Raw genomic sequence first — 16,035 nt, forward strand, 5'->3', positions numbered from 1 at the left:
CTACTGCTTGAGTGTGTCCGCAGGGAAAAAAACTTGACTGAATTCATGGTGAAAAATGGTGGGAGCAAGAATAACAGTGAGAAAGAGAAAGAGAGGATGTCAAGGGAGTGGGAGAACCCTGGTTGGTTTTCCGGATGGTAGGTTCTGGCAAAGTTGGGTGAGAAAGAGACAGTGTGACATAGGGATAGAGAGAGAAAAAGAGTGAGAGAGAGTGAGAGGGAGGGAAGGAGGGTCTGCAATGAATGAGAGTTTGAACTCCATGGCTGATTGAATCTTTGCATAGTTTTGCTGGAGGCGTCAGAGCCTGACAGACGAGCAGAGTTCACTGACATAATTACGTGATATCCAATGCTACAATAAATGCAGTATGGATGCATTCACACGTGCTCCTACACACAGACACATGTGTTACTGTAGAAGAAAAACACACAAGGTGCAGACTATAGAATGCCCCCCTTAATTTTTGCCTTGGGTTCTTTACTGCTTTATCTTTCTAACCATATGTCTCCACTATGAAATCTTTGAAATGGAGCTAATCAAAATCCTTATAAAATAAAATAAAATAAAATAAAATAAAATAAAATAAAATAAAAATAATGATTTGTAAAATAATAATTTGTAAAATGATTATTTTGAGATTAGAAATAGTGTTTAAAATGTTTTTGGTCTTTCTTTTTTTTTTAAATGATTTTTTTTTCTTTCAAGCAGTCAACCCTCCTTAAGTACCTCTGTACCCCAACAGGAAACAGCAAAAAGAAACTGTGTCCCATACAGGCCATTTTACCTCACCTGTATACTGTACATACTGTACATATCACACTCTGTTAAACTCCATGTAATTAATGCTGTGCTCCAATGAGCTGTCATATTGACCTTAATACTGATTCATTCTTAGCCATGTGTAACCATGAAACCTGGCTTCCCTTCACCTAAAGCACCCAGAAGACCTTTCCCTTCCACATAACTGAACAAAGGAGTCTGGATACCTTTTTTTTCTTTTTTTTTTTTAGGTGTTGAAAATCACATCAAATACCAATGATCTATGCCCATGTAAAATCAGAAGCAGGTAAAATCCCTCTGCTTTCATAGGACTTTCACTGTCTGGTAAAAGAAAATATCATTAATATTGAAATCAGGTTGTTTTTTGGTGGGGGGGATGTACTTTTTTGCACGGAGAATTCTTGATAAATATCATCTAATTTAGAAGTATCTCTAATTGTCTTGCAGGTCCTTTTTTAAAAATATATATGTATTGTATCTTGATAATGTCTAGTTTTATCCATGCAACTGTCACTTTTGAAAGTCGAATGACTTGCGTAACTTCTGTTAATTCATTCACACTTCACTTTTGCCCTCAAGATTCCCTTTTCTTTTCAGATTGAAAAAAATAATAAATTACTGAAAAATTAATGATACAATATTCAATAGATTTAAACGGATTCCCCACCTTTAAATAGCCTTTGAATCAATATATAATCCCATGGTGACAGGCTGAAATAAAATATTCAATGAGGACATGAATCATTAGATGTTTTTTATAATTATACACCAACTCTTTCTGACTAAACCTATTAATTTTGCTCTCAAACTTCCACTTCTTTTTCCATTCTGATCATGATAATGTGCTTAATCCACTCCACATGCAAAAATAATTGGAGGTTCATAAAGGCAGATGCTGAATTGATTATTTTTTTAATTTTATTTTCCATCCATCCATCATCTGCAGATTATCCTCACTTTTATTTTATTTTATTTTATTTTATCTTATTTTATTTTATTTTATTTTATTTTAAGCTTCCAATTATTTGTGCATGCTCGTCAAGGCCACAGACTAGGCTAACAATTAGTCACAATTAAACCATGGATCTGAACAGGAGTTGGATTAATACAATGTCAGCCCCTGCATGTGGTATTAATGTACAATATGATCATTAGACTAAACTGATTTACACAGTTTATTTTAAAAATCAGAGAACTATTACTGTGTCTTGTAATGCTTGTACACCCCTCTGTCTTACCCCAATCTCTATTTATTAAAGGTTGTTTAGTTGTTTGTTTTTATTTCTAAACCTGTAGAACAGTGCAGAATCCTTCATAGACAGCATTCTTTTCCAGAGGAGGAGAATTAATTAAAAATGCAGCACTTTTTGTGAAATAACTGGTTTTTCTAGACCCCTGGAGGTCACAATTATTACTTATAGCATTGTATTCCACATTTGTAGGGGTAAACTAATCACTTGATTGTACTTTGCATGTGTATGTTTGTGTGCGGGCGTGTGTCTGTGTTACGTGTGTCTCAGGAGTAAGTACAGAATGCACATTCTGGAAAACCCCGAAACAATTTCTTCAAATCCCATTTAAGATCTACAGTTTAGGCCTGAACATATCCATCGTAATTTGACTTTTAAATCATTATTAAATCATAACATATAAATATTAAATAAAATATTTTGTTTGGTGAGTACATAAGTACAGTAGTTATATGTAACCCCATTTTATGATCATTTTATTTCTGTAAGTATTAAAACTATGTCAGATAAACTGGATACACAGTTGTTTACCATTACATTAGTGATGTTTTGACGTTTTGAGGGCTTTGTCAGGGTATAGTAGAATGCCCTGCAAAATAAGTGCTGCATTCTGTGAGAGAGAGATTATGCTAATCCTCAAACGTAAAGAAAACAAACCTTCTGACATTGCAATCGAGATAATACTTTACTGCTAAGGTGTCCCAGGGAGTGAATGAATTACATTTTGTGGCTCTACTTAAATGACAGAATGCAGATAAGCCTTACATTAAAGTTTATTAAGGTTATAGACTGGGACATTCTTAACTGGATCATCCAACTTTTGCACATCCTTTATTTTATTTTATTTTATCTTATTTTATTTTATTTTATTTTATTTTATTTTATTTTATTTTATTTTATTTTATTTTATTTCTCAATTTGTTTGCATTGTATGAGAACATCCATCACGCTGCATTCTGAGTCTTCAACATGATATTGAATTTTTTTAACCATAAGTGCAAATAACAAGCTTTCACAACTGAACACATCAATCTATCCAAATCAAATCAGCCTTAATTATCTAATGACTAAACGCAAGGTTTAGTGTTGGTTGAAAATTGATGTGTTTACATAACAAATGTGTAATTTTGGTCCTTTCACATACGTGCGTAACATGTCAGAGTGTGTTTAATCTGTCGTGCCACTCCTACTGCATGAATAAAGCATCTTGGGTCTTGTATTATGCGTGCTGTGAATGACTCATTCGCTTGTATGCTTAATGCGTTCACCATAGTCATATCCTCAGGTTATCAGCAGAGGTTATCTCTTCCTCCTGTGCAGGAATAAGATCAATTTTAATTTGCAGATGGAAGAACAGCACCCCGGCACAAACAACACGCATACAGTTTTTGATCATTCTGCAAGGTGAACCAGAAAATCTGTTAAACACGCACGAGACTGTTGTCAGCATCTCATACTTTATTTGGTATATATACAGAAACTTAGAAAAGGAGCAGTGAAGTGCTGAAACGTCTCCTATATATTTGGATCCTTGACTGATTTCATGCTTGCTTTGCTGAAACCACTACTGTTCTGCAACTCATGCATGACAAGGGCATATGTATTAAGTGAATAAGCTGTCCACTCGATTTAGTTTCAAAAATAGAGGTTTGGTTTGGGAAAAGCTACTCCTAAGTCTGCTTTTCAAGCTGAATTCATACTCAACACCCCTAAAAAATATAATCTAATTTTAAATATAAATTTTGTACATAAACCTATGAATAATGATATTATACAAATTATTAAAATACTGAGATTTTGTTTCATTTTTTTATTTTTATTTTTGTGTTTTATATTTTCAATTCATCCTGATCATTTTCTAGCTTTTCTCAGGTCTTTGTCTTTTTCATTTTGTAATTTTTCGCATAACCACGTTTCTTTATATATATATATATATACATACACACAGGTATATGTTTTTTTTTCTTGCATGGTGGGGATTTATCAAGATAATACTTTGTATGTTTCATGAACTTTGGAGCAATGTTTAGAATAATCTTTGGATAATTCTTACAAATGATGTGCCCCTATCATGTTTTTTTTTATTTTGTAATCTTCAGCTAATTATTCAGTCCCAACTCAATAATCAAAATAAACGATTGGCAAATATGAATCTTTTGCCCTTGTTGGCCCTGTTGCCTATGAGAATATGAGAAAACTCCTATTAATGTTTGCTTTTATCAAAAAGCATTCCCAGAAACATTATCACAAGTAAACATAAATACATTAAATAAACAAAATAATCATCGTGTTTACAAACATGCACCTTTTTTTAAGTAGGACAAATAAAATATACAAAATCAAATCTAATCCAGTCTCAGAATATCCAAAAAGGGAAGTAGAAGCTCATGATGGATCAGTTCTGGCTGCATCATCCTTTATGTCTCCCTAAAGTTCCTGATAAAGTCTTTAGCAGATGGTAATCTGACCTGACCCTCCATCACACTGTATTTGATAGATGTGACTTAATTGCAGTCATTTAAAAATTAAGTACCGGAAAGCGATTGCAAATTTTGAATCGAAAAACAACAAACCGATCACCGTCTCGAGGTGAAGCACTGGAAAAATGCCTTCATTTTTATTTTTTTAAACAAGCAAATTTAATGTGTTATTGCTTACTTTTCAAGGTCTTCGACGGGATCGTTTAAGCTTTGTCTAAGTCAGCGCAGAATCTGCGTGAAATTATATGTATATAATTAACACCCACCCTCATGCCTAGAATGAGTTTCTAAGTCAAAAGAGCATTTTAGGTGCTAGATTTTAGCAAGTAACGTTTTGGAGCTCCACCTTAAGAGTTTAGGTGTTAGCCCTCCTCTTTTCAGAGACAATGTGATTAAATAGCGCACATCAAGTGCACCTGATTAACTATCTGGGAACAGATGGCTATCACATGAGGTTTTCCATCAAGCTCTCTCAGCTGGACCCTCTTCACCTCTAATGCAGACAGGCTCAGGGTGGAAATTCAGAGACTTAAAGGGGAACGCTGTTGAGTCGGGAGAAGATTATAGAAGTCTGATTCGGTCCAATGAGATATGCAAAAACCCCTATCAGTCTTTGCAACTTGTCTTTTTTTTACTGTCTCTTTACATTTTATCGATGCATTTATTTGATTTTGTCATAACCGTCTGCTTTCGACATGTATTGCTTATGCTCGTTTATTGATATTTTGAAATAATTACATTATCTTAACATACAGAAAAAGCAAGGGGAGAAAGAAAACAGCATTAAAAAATGTATTTTTCATGTTATAATAAATTAATGTTCATCTTCTGCCATGGGTCTGCAGAGTACATTATAAGTTATCTGTCCCGTTGCAAAAACACAATAAAACTGTTACCTCATCACAGCTCTTACATGTTATTTGGAATTTAGATATTCCGTTAGCCACTGAAAGTTTCACTTATTATTGCCTTTTTTTGATTGAGTTTAATTCATTTTTTTAATGCAACCAGCAGATGATGTGACTTTATCTTGCTGAATAAATAAAATAGAATAAATAAATATATGAAATATATCTATACATATTTTTTCTTTACCTAAATAGTGTAATTTGTCAGGTGTTGCTTGATGAGAGTTTTGAAAATAAGGCTTGCATGTTTAATAATATGTCTCGAATGTGTTGGAGGCTCAAAAATCTCAAGTCATGCTCAATGTAGGAATTCATTTAAAGGTTGCACAAATGTCACGAACAGTTAGAATGCTGCACATTAAGCTTGGTAGGCCTCGTCAAACAATATCACACATTATTTCATCTGACAAGAGGAGAAAAAAATGCTTTTAATGCTTCTCTCTAAAACTAGATCATTAATGTAGCTGTGATCCAAATCAGCAAAAAGCGCATGCAGGAATAGGTCTTTCACTGCATGCTTTCACATTAAAAGCTACAGCAATTACTTTTCGAACCCTGCAGCTCCGTGCGGGACCTTGATAGTAGCATAAAGCTTTGCCCTGAGGCAACTTAAACTCAGCATCATAGGTCAAGAGAAACAGCAAGGAAAAGAGCAGCAGTAAAAAATACATATACACACATACGCGCATGCGCACGCACACAAATACATATATATATATATATATATATATATATATTGATATTTTTGGGCAAATAAAGCACGATCCAGAGCATTTCAATGAACAAGGCAAACATGAGGATTCCCTATTCCTTACTTACACTGAATTATACAGTGTGGGTGTTTTTGTTGTATTTTTTATGTTTACTTGATAGGTTGTTTTTCTCCTGTACATCAATGTCAAGAGCTGTCCATTTTTCCAAATCCAAATCCCAGCTTGAGTGAGTCACTTTTTGCAAGGAAGGGGAAGCCATGATTTGCGCGCTTCCATTGAGTCATGTGTGCTTGCATACAGTCACTTCACAACACTGCAGATGTATCAGTAAAAAATGTAATTTCTATAACTGTGCTCATGTCCACAAATAGCTTTGACAAAAACTTGTCAAAGTTACTCAACTTGCAAATAATCCTTGTTATTGTGAGCCTTCTAATATTAAAAGAACGTCTGGTAAAAACTACAAATCCTTAATTGTTTCAAAGTATTCATGATAAGAAAAATACAACAGAAAATGTCAGAATGCATTTAAGTGCATAACAAATTATTCATAATAATTATTATTGTTAATAATGACTTTCCTCAACTGTTCTTGTCAATGTACAGAACCCAGTGCTTTGCACTCAACAATTAAAATAAGCTTGAGGCAACATCAGTAGAGTAATAGTGACACCAAAAATCATATAAATGCTAAAAACAAATCATATTTGCAGCGCTCAAAATATGATTTTAACAAATCTTCAAAACTCGAAAACTTTGAAACAAAATACAAAATATATGGTTAAACTGAAGGATTTTCAAAATTATAATTAACCAAAAGGCATCAGCGTTTTAAGTTCAGATGGGTAAGAAGTTCATTCACCTCCTCTATTGAATAGTTACGTTGTAAGTTGTTATCCATTGGCATTAGCATTAGCCTCCACCCTACCTGTGCTGCCATTAGTGATAACTCCATCATTCCGGGATCCAGGGTTGCCAGCCTGACAGTGAAAAAGACAGCGTTGCGGAAACACCCAGAAATCAAAGTTATGCAAGGATAAAAGAGTACAAAGATGCTCTCTGCAACTGCACGGCTATGCTTCACTAGATGAGTACTGTTGTGAGTATGCTACATAATGACACAATAAATGCTCTTCATGGTTCATGGAATAGTTTATTCACTCAGCACATCCCTCTCCTCTCTCTCTCTCTCTCTCTCTCTCTCTCTCTCTCTTTCTCTTTCTCTCGCTCACTTTTTCTCCACGGATATGTATGTCAAGCTAAACTGGTACTTGAAGCATGCCAAGCGTCCTTCACAGAATTATTGATGACATGTCACTTTTGCAAGTAAGCTCTTCTGACATTAAACCCAAACATTATTCTGCTATCACTTTTTTTTTTATAAACTCTGAAGGATACAAGCATCCTAAAGGTGAATGATAAATTATAAATCTCCTTGTAAAAATTTGCAGTTTCTTAAGTATTCAAAAGACTGCAGCTCTTCAGATTCTTGTCTTTTATCATTTTTAGAGTTTTATAGGCAACAAATCAATTTTATACATGCATATACAGGACTGTCTCCGAAAATTAGAATATGGTGATAAAGTTCTTTATCTTCTGTAATGCAATTACAAAAAAAAAAATATGTCATACATTCTGGATTCATTACAAATCAACTGAAATATTGCAAGCCCTTTATTAATTTGATATTGCTGATTATGGCTTACATCTTAAGAAAACTCAAAAATCCTATCTCAAAATATTAGAATATGATGAAAAAGTAAATTTTGTTTTTTTAATTGCATGCATGTCAAAATCTGCCAGTGCCAGGTGCAATCTTTTTGCAAAGTGCCTATCAAAAAGGCTCTCCAAATTGAATTTTTACAGGCGGCCCATTTTCCTTTTTTATCCGGCCCGCCAAACTATTATCTTTAAATATCTTAATAAGTATTTTCAATCGATATTGAAATTAGAAATTAATTTTATTTACTTTTGTTTAATTTTGTATTGATGATTGCATGCAAAATAATATTGGTACGTTTATTTATGATCATTATTGATTTTAAAGTTGAAATGAAATGCCAAAAAATGTAAATATTTCAATTGCAATTTTCTTTTTGTTCAATTTACATGAAACCTTGTTGAGCCTGTTAACTGTCTCAACACCCGTCTCAGGACTGGTCAAGAACCAAAAAAGCATCTTCTCTCTCTCAGACTGTTTGAGTACAGGACACATGGATGTGCACACACCTGCTGGACTATTGTGTTCTGTCACTGTGCACCTTATTGAGGCACCTGTTGGTCCTCCTACAGGTGACAACAAAAATAGATAATGACAAATATACTGTTTGCATTACTATGGGAGAAAAACAAGGCCCAAGGATGAGGTTCATGCGCTAGCGGCTGACCGGTGTTTTCGGCGGCGGAGTCTACCGCCATGCTGATTGTACTCCAGGAGGGTATGAAGTAGCTTTACAAAAATAAATAACATCAACCAAGCTCAACCTGCAGAAATACATGTTTAGGTGCCCTTTTGTGTTCCTTTGAGCAAAGAATTGGATGAATCCTCTGCCGTTCACTGGTTTGATGTCAGTCAGGGTAACTGGTTATAACCATTAGCGAATTGTCTTGAGAACACTTAATGTTCGCTAAAAATAAATACTGAGGTTTATTCAGCCTTCAGTTCTAGAGAAAGCTTTTCTACTAAACATTTCAACACACAAGCTGTGACACATAGTTTTGCCATGATATAAAATAAAAATCATGAATTGTTATGGCGACAAACCGAATGATACTGTTCCTAAAATAGATGGAAGTTGTGCTATCATGCAACAAAAGTGTAGACTGACTCTTATTAAGTATACAAGTAAAATCCTTCTTTATGACATCTATACTTAGAGGACAACCTTCAAGACACTTTCAGAATGCTTGCTTTTCTGTCTAGATTTCAGGTGGTCAGACTCTGAATATGAGTGTCTTTGCATGTCTGCAATGCATCTTGGATGTAAATATTTTTTGTCAAATCAGTTCTTTTAAGTAAACCATCCGCAAATGTCAGCAGGTTTTATATGTTGTGTCGGTGGGGAAGGGGTACCATCTAAAAATAATTTGTATAATGTTGAATGAATTACAGCCCTGAGTTATTCTTTTTAGAGCCCATTCATCTGTTTATCCCCACAACACAAACACATCCAGACTCCAGCCATCACTCTGACTCATTGACAGCAACTGTGAGTCATCCATGTATTTATCTCCACCCACTTGTATAACTGCAAAGAAATTTCGCTCGGGATTTCCGAAACAGCCCTGGAGGGACTCTAGTTCCTCCAAAAATCAAGTGCCAGACTTCTCACCCACACAAATCCCAGCCAGCACATCACACCGACCCTTATTCACCTTCACTGGCTCTCAGTCAAGTTGTGGATCACCTACAAGATCCCACCATGACCTTACCTGGCAGACCTAATCCTCGAGCTTCAGATCCTCAGACTTGGTTCAGATCGTCATCCTTCACCCTTGGATCTCCACCGTTTTGGCAACAACAGTGCCCCCCCCCCATTTTTAGGCTTTCAAAACAGTCAAAAGTCACCACTTCAACAAGACCAATGATTGACAGAAACTATTTCGTTGCTGTCTATCATTGTAGGGTTCCTGTTAGTGTTCGTTGATATATACAATGTAAGAACATTGAAATTCTATATGAGGCCAAGTTTTTATTTTCCGAAATTCCTGGACTGGTTACCAGCTGAGGTTACACCCAAATATAGAGACATACAACCATTCACTCTCATATTGGGGCATCATAGTGCCTCTGATTCACCCGCTGCATATTTGTGTAATTTGGTTGTAATCAGATTAATTTTGTTAATTCTTCCTGATTTTGTTTTCTTTAATTCTCAATGGGAGTTATCAGACAAGATTAGATAAACTTTTGTTGTCCTCTGAGGGAAACTCTTCTTCTACCATTGGTACGATACACCTATTTTATTTCCACACACCCAAGAAGTATGGATATATTAATATCACTGTAGCTTAAGAATCTCAGTTTTTCCATGCTTCTGATGACACAGCTAGTGTCTTAAGAGATTTGAACGTAGGTAAAGTCGGGCACGCACGCTAGCATTTGTGGCTTGAAATGAGCTTGTCTGACTATAATTCCCAAAGACATATTCACCCCGAGCCACTTCTGTGTTTCCAGTGTCACACACACCAAGCTGTTAACTGCAGACCTCTATTCTTCTCGGTGGCCTTTACAGCAATTATTACTGCATGACGAACCTCCTCAAAATAGTCCCCGTGTTTGGCTTCTGTGTGTTTTCCCAGTCACAATGAGAAAACGTCAGTACCTACCTTCCTGTACTTACATACAGTCATGAGTGCACAGGCCTGATCATATGGAGTAAAGCTGAGTAAGGGCAATATGTTGCTCTTTTATGCAGCACACACTCCATTTAGTAAGAGACAGCCTTTTTCCCTGAGGCCAGAGAGTGCAGACACAGTCTTCTGAATCAAAAGAAAACCTTTGGAAAGAGAGACTGGAAAAATATGACAGCTATATTTATTTCATAAATCGATGATCCTGGTATAGATATGAATTTGTTATGTTAGAGTGTAGAATTTCCAACATAATTTAAATGTGCGCTGAATAAAACATGTCATCCATTCAACAGTTTCTAAAATCATTCCCTTGGTATGAAGACAAAAAAGATTACTGAGTCAGTATCCTGTATATCTAAAAATGTAAAATTCAAATTGTTGCGGATCCATTTAACATTTCACATACATACGTACACACTCAAACAAATGTGCAACACAATTGCAGATATGCATACATGCATACATGCATTTTTATTGTGCAAAGAAACAAAAATATTACATTTTTTTACAGAATAATTCAAATTTGGACAATACTCTAAAACACCAATGGACTGATTAACTCTACTCAACCTTAAATGCTTTTAACGCTTTTAAGATGAGTTTTTCCCCCTGGATGGTAACCGCAAACACAATAGACCCTTATTAACTAAATGCAATGAACATCATTCCACTGTTATAATATCTGATAAACATATGTAAATATTTAATTCAATTTAACAAAACAACTGAACTATTTTACCATTGTGAAACGAACCTTGTCACCATATCTTGAGTTACAGACATGACATTCAAAAAAAACTTTGAAGGAGTTTTTTTCCAGAAGATTGTGATATTTCATGAGTGATCTTTCAGATGTCAAAAGCTAACATATAACGGCAGAATGACCTTGAGCATCAAATTATGTCATTAGTTCAATCTGTATTACAGTTGTAAATTTGAAATATCAATGCATGTTTTTTCTCAGGCGCTGTAGCTAGAAGACCAGAGACATTGCTTGTGCGGTAGTTTAAAAAAAAATGCGTAGATCTACTTGCAAGCATTCTTTATCAATTCCAACTATTTTAAAAAGCATTTCCTGTCTCCACCGGCCCATCTTAAACATTCATTCCAAAATGACCTTCCACCTGCTGCAATTCACTGAACATGATTTTTCAGACCATTGTCAGTTCCTCATAAGTTTAACCAACCCTGTGAAAAAAGCTATTTATTTATTGATGTAAACTATTAAATAGCTTGTTGAGTTGAAATCAGTCTTATATGAATTGTACATTGGACTTTCATAAGGGTTTCTGCAAATGTACCTGCATAATCGTGAGGTTATTTTTCATCCATAGTTCAAAAAGGAAGAAAAAAAGGAACGGCGCAACGTCATCTATCATCGGATATGTGCAAATCACAAGAAAACAAAAGTATGCAAAAAAGACAAAGTAAAGTAAAATTCAAAAGTACCAGAATACACATTAAATGGACATAGAGTAAAATATAAACGTACCAGCAAATGCAGTAAACAGAGGAAAATATAATAAAAGTACCAACCAAGTATTCAAACAGTATGACAGCACATTAGTGTGTTTGTGCACGACCACCAGTGTGTTACCGCAAGAGTTGCAATTACTTTATTGAACCGCGCATTCCTTTTTCAGAGCTTTTACAGCTACCGGTGTGATGAGTCCAAGAACAGCCCCAACTGCTCCACCCATTGCAGCACCTAAACCCATACATATTGGACCTCCAGCAGTTCCTGCTGCGGTGCCAATTGCAATCCCCGCTTCAGCGCTTGCAACAACGAGACCGGTTTCAATGGGCTTTTTTTTTTTCCCAGCCATATCTTTTGATTTGGTGTCATATTCTTTTTCAAGCAGTTTTGGTCTCCTCTCTGGCACCAATCCACTGAACGCTGTGTTCGGTTTTTCTCTGTCTGCGCTTTTTCTCAACGTTTCATCTTGGGTTTCTCTCTTTGCGTACTCGAACAGTCTATTCGTGTAAAAAGCTCCCCCGTTTTTATTCATCATCATTTTTATTTTTCGAAGTAGCTCGGTTACCTGGTTGCGGTTGGGGACTTTATTGTCAAGGACATGGTACCGCTTATTACACATTTCGACTAAACGTTTTAGTTCAGGACTTTTAGAAATAAAGTCCTCTATTTTGACTGTCAGCTGGTCCCCATGAGTGAAGAGGATAAATGTGTGATCTACGGTCTTTTTACCAAACACCTCCTGCAAGAGCACAGCAGCTCGCTGATCGGCTGCGGTGTATCTAGTCAAGCCAATCGCGATCAGGAACACGTGCGGACCAGGAGAGGCCAGAGATGCACACTTTTTCAGCTTCTGAATCACATCTGTCATTGTGTACTTTGTGTCCAAAATTCCAGGTGTATCAATCACCACAATCTTGTCTCCATCCACGCGTCCAATTGCTTTTTCACATTCCGATGTCACTGAGCTTGGTGACTGAGCTGTCTTAAAGGATTTTCGTCCCAGGATGGTGTTTCCGGATTCGCTCTTCCCGTTCCCTGTCTTTCCGACCAGAATGATTCGAATCTCCTCCTTTTGATGTAAAACTACAAAAAATACAATGGATATGTCTTTATAAGTATGAACTTTTTTGTTATTTTTTAAATTATTTTTCCATCACACTTTATGTATGATGCTGTTCCCATTTCTGCTACTCATATTGAAAAGGTTTTAAACAATAATTCAAGCACTGGATAAAAAAATACAATTCACATGTAAATTGGAGGACCAATAGCATTGCTTGTTTGTTCCAATATTGTTTCAAACTTCGATAAACAGACGTTGCATTACATCATTTTGACAAGCTATATGTAAAAAGAGAGAGGGCTACGGTTCATACTAATTATTTTTCAGTTGCTTAGAGCATAGTTTTCCACATGACAGCAGGTTTTGACAATTAGCAATTTGTTATGAAAAAAAGATTAAATATGACTTATAAATAAGAATGACATTAAGCATAAAACATTTAACAAATGTGCAATGTGTACTGTTTACAATGACTTTATGTCTACAAAAAAAATACAAAATTTACTATTTGTTTGCAAGAAAAGGCACTCAAATATGAATATCTTCTATTGCTTATACAAAAAATCAAGGAAGAACACATTACCACTTTGCGCCTGCTTCACAGAAACGGTCTGTGTAGTCTTTAGACTGCTGTGGGCCATGATTGAAGATGAGTTCACACAAATGCTTCGTCAATCATCTGTTCAAACTAATACTGGCGTCCCGAGTGCTCTTTAGTTCCGGACCATTCCTATTTTCTGAAGGCTTTGTCTGCTTGCGATAAATGTAGACTTGTTTTCTGAAATGAAAGTACACAAGCTCAATAACAGTGACGTGGGAAAATACTTTTAAGGTGTGTCAAGGAAGTTTTTGCTGCATATATCAGTCAAATCAACTTCCAGGAAGTGCTGCAAGTATAAAAAACAAATCATGTTAACCATAGGGTTATGTTTTGTAACTCCAGACACATATATATGTATTAGTATTCTATATATTGTATTATATACATAATGCATTGTGATATATTATTCAACAAAGTACCATGTAACCATGGCATTTAAAGTACCTACATTTTCAGGTTGGTGATTCAAAAGTTTGAGCTGTAAGGGGTTACAATCTGATCATTATGTTGAAACAAGGGAAAAATAAAAATATCAAACTGTAAATATAAAAATATTAAACTGTACAGGATATACAAAAATAAATAAAGGAATCTTCGACGGCGCAAAATGGCATTAAAATGACTATTTTGCACATCTCAATTCATGTTTCGTATTATACAAAACAAACAAAAATCGAAAAAGGCAGATTGGTGACTTTAATGGTAGATGCAGGAAACATGTTTGGCTTTGTTTATATTGCCATCAACTATGGATTTCTTTTCTAGCACATCTTTCCTTGAAACATTTTGAAATGATGAGGAAACTATTCTGGTAATACAATCACGCTGTTAGCAACGTCAGTGTTTGTCGAAATGTACAGAAAGTTTAAAGTTAAGAGTACTTTGCCTGACACTGCAAAACCAAAACAGTATAAGGAAACTGAACAGATGGTGTCTATTGTGAGCAGATTGATTCTTGAGTTACCCCTTTTTTTACGTGTGATCATCTTGATGGTTTACTGTTTCCCATGGAGCAATGAATTTTAAATAAATGGTAAAAAAAAAAAAATTAAATGTATCAGCAAGCTATAGTTTTAGCTTTTGTTCACAACAACTTGGGTTTAATCAAAATGTTCATAAACGCGTTTAAGAGTTTCAGCTCGGGCTGGTGGTGATGTGAGGTCATTTTCTCCAAATCCTTTTTGAATCATCAGGATTTTGAACACAATGCAAACCTGTAGTTCTGAGGTATCTCAGAAAACAAAATACTGGGACCAATGTTGACATATATACAAAAATTAAGTACCTATTTTGTTGTTGCTTGCATAACAATGCTGATCTCATTTTATGGGAAACAGCCCACTATAATGTTTGGAATGTTGACATTCATGTTTCACTGAGAGTTACACCCTTGGATTCTGGGAAATCACCACCTTGGTACTCACCTACCATTGACACATTTTCTTGAGCCACATCATTCATTTATTGAATTAAATATAAAAATGTGATTGTACAATGTTGAGAAAAAATAATTTTATAATAGCTGTGAAGAAAAATTGTGTGTACTGGTACTTGATACTGGTACTAAATAGAAAGACCTGTTACTTCATTGTGACATAATCATAAATAAATAAGACATATCAAAGTCATAGAAAAGAAAAAAATCCCAAACTATAAACTTTGAAAACGTGTTTTCTTACTGGCTGCATGCGTTTGTATGTGTATGTGTATGTGTATGTGTATGTGTATGTGTATGTATGTGTGTGTGTGTGTGTGTGTGTGTGTGTGTGTGTGTGTGTGTGTGCGTGCGTGTGTGTGTGTGTGTGTGTGTGTGTGTGCATGTGCATGCCTGTGTGTATGACCACTTGTGCAGGCATACATGCAATATTTTTATTGTGTCTGTTATTCTTTTTTGTTTTATTTTGATGGGCATAGCTATCATAGCATTATTTCACTCACTACATAAGTTGTAGCATGATGCTAATACCCCCATCAGAAATAAATCAATAAATGAATTAATTAAAGAAACTACATGGGAGGCATGATGGGACAGGAAAATTGCAGACAGTGCAGTTGACCCTCAATTCCATCTTTTTTCTCTCCTGCTCAATATGGTCTTGTTAAGATGTTTGGACAGTTAAGGGACACACACACTATTACACATCTATTTCTTGGTTAACATCGGGCGAGAGCACTTTTCACGGTCAATGGCAACAGACGTTCAGAGCCACACTCTCCACATTTGGAGAGCGTTACAAGCTGTTAAATTGCAAGAAAGCTGCTGTTTTCAGAAGGTTTACATAATGGTTTGACAAGGAATTTATCACTCTTTATTTGGTAACATTCAATTAACTTCCTCTTCGGTCGAATTATCCATCTGTCTCTCTTTTTTGGATTGTTGTCAATAAGTAGCCACAGAATTTAATCA

At 35.4% G+C, this 16,035-nt stretch overlaps 2 protein-coding genes across 2 annotated transcripts in view; both read right to left on the reverse strand.

The window, feature by feature from the left end:
• The window catches only part of LOC147235282 (uncharacterized protein C14orf132), a 29,402-nt gene extending 22,157 nt beyond the window's left edge, over positions 1-7,245 (reverse strand). The window contains exon 1 of the mRNA XM_086142128.1: positions 7,060-7,245. Within this exon, the coding sequence (XP_085998254.1) occupies positions 7,060-7,089 (30 nt within the window). The 5' untranslated portion in view covers positions 7,090-7,245. The remainder of the gene's footprint in view (positions 1-7,059) is intronic.
• Positions 7,246-10,916: 3,671 nt separating this feature from the next.
• LOC147235283 (GTPase IMAP family member 9-like) lies at positions 10,917-13,823 on the reverse strand. Its single transcript, XM_086178413.1, has 2 exons — positions 13,611-13,823; positions 10,917-13,047 (listed from the first exon to the last, which is right to left on the reverse strand). The coding sequence occupies exons 1-2, from the start codon at positions 13,666-13,668 to the stop codon at positions 12,104-12,106; spliced, it is 1,002 nt and encodes a 333-aa protein (XP_086034539.1). The 5' UTR covers positions 13,669-13,823; the 3' UTR covers positions 10,917-12,103.
• Positions 13,824-16,035: the final 2,212 nt, after the last annotated feature.

The sequence above is a fragment of the Fistularia commersonii genome, chromosome 3 (genome assembly GCF_037954325.1).
Source record: "Fistularia commersonii isolate RoL2024-O1a breed Wild chromosome 3, RoL_Fcom_v1.0, whole genome shotgun sequence".
NCBI classification, from domain to species: domain Eukaryota; kingdom Metazoa; phylum Chordata; class Actinopteri; order Syngnathiformes; family Fistulariidae; genus Fistularia; species Fistularia commersonii.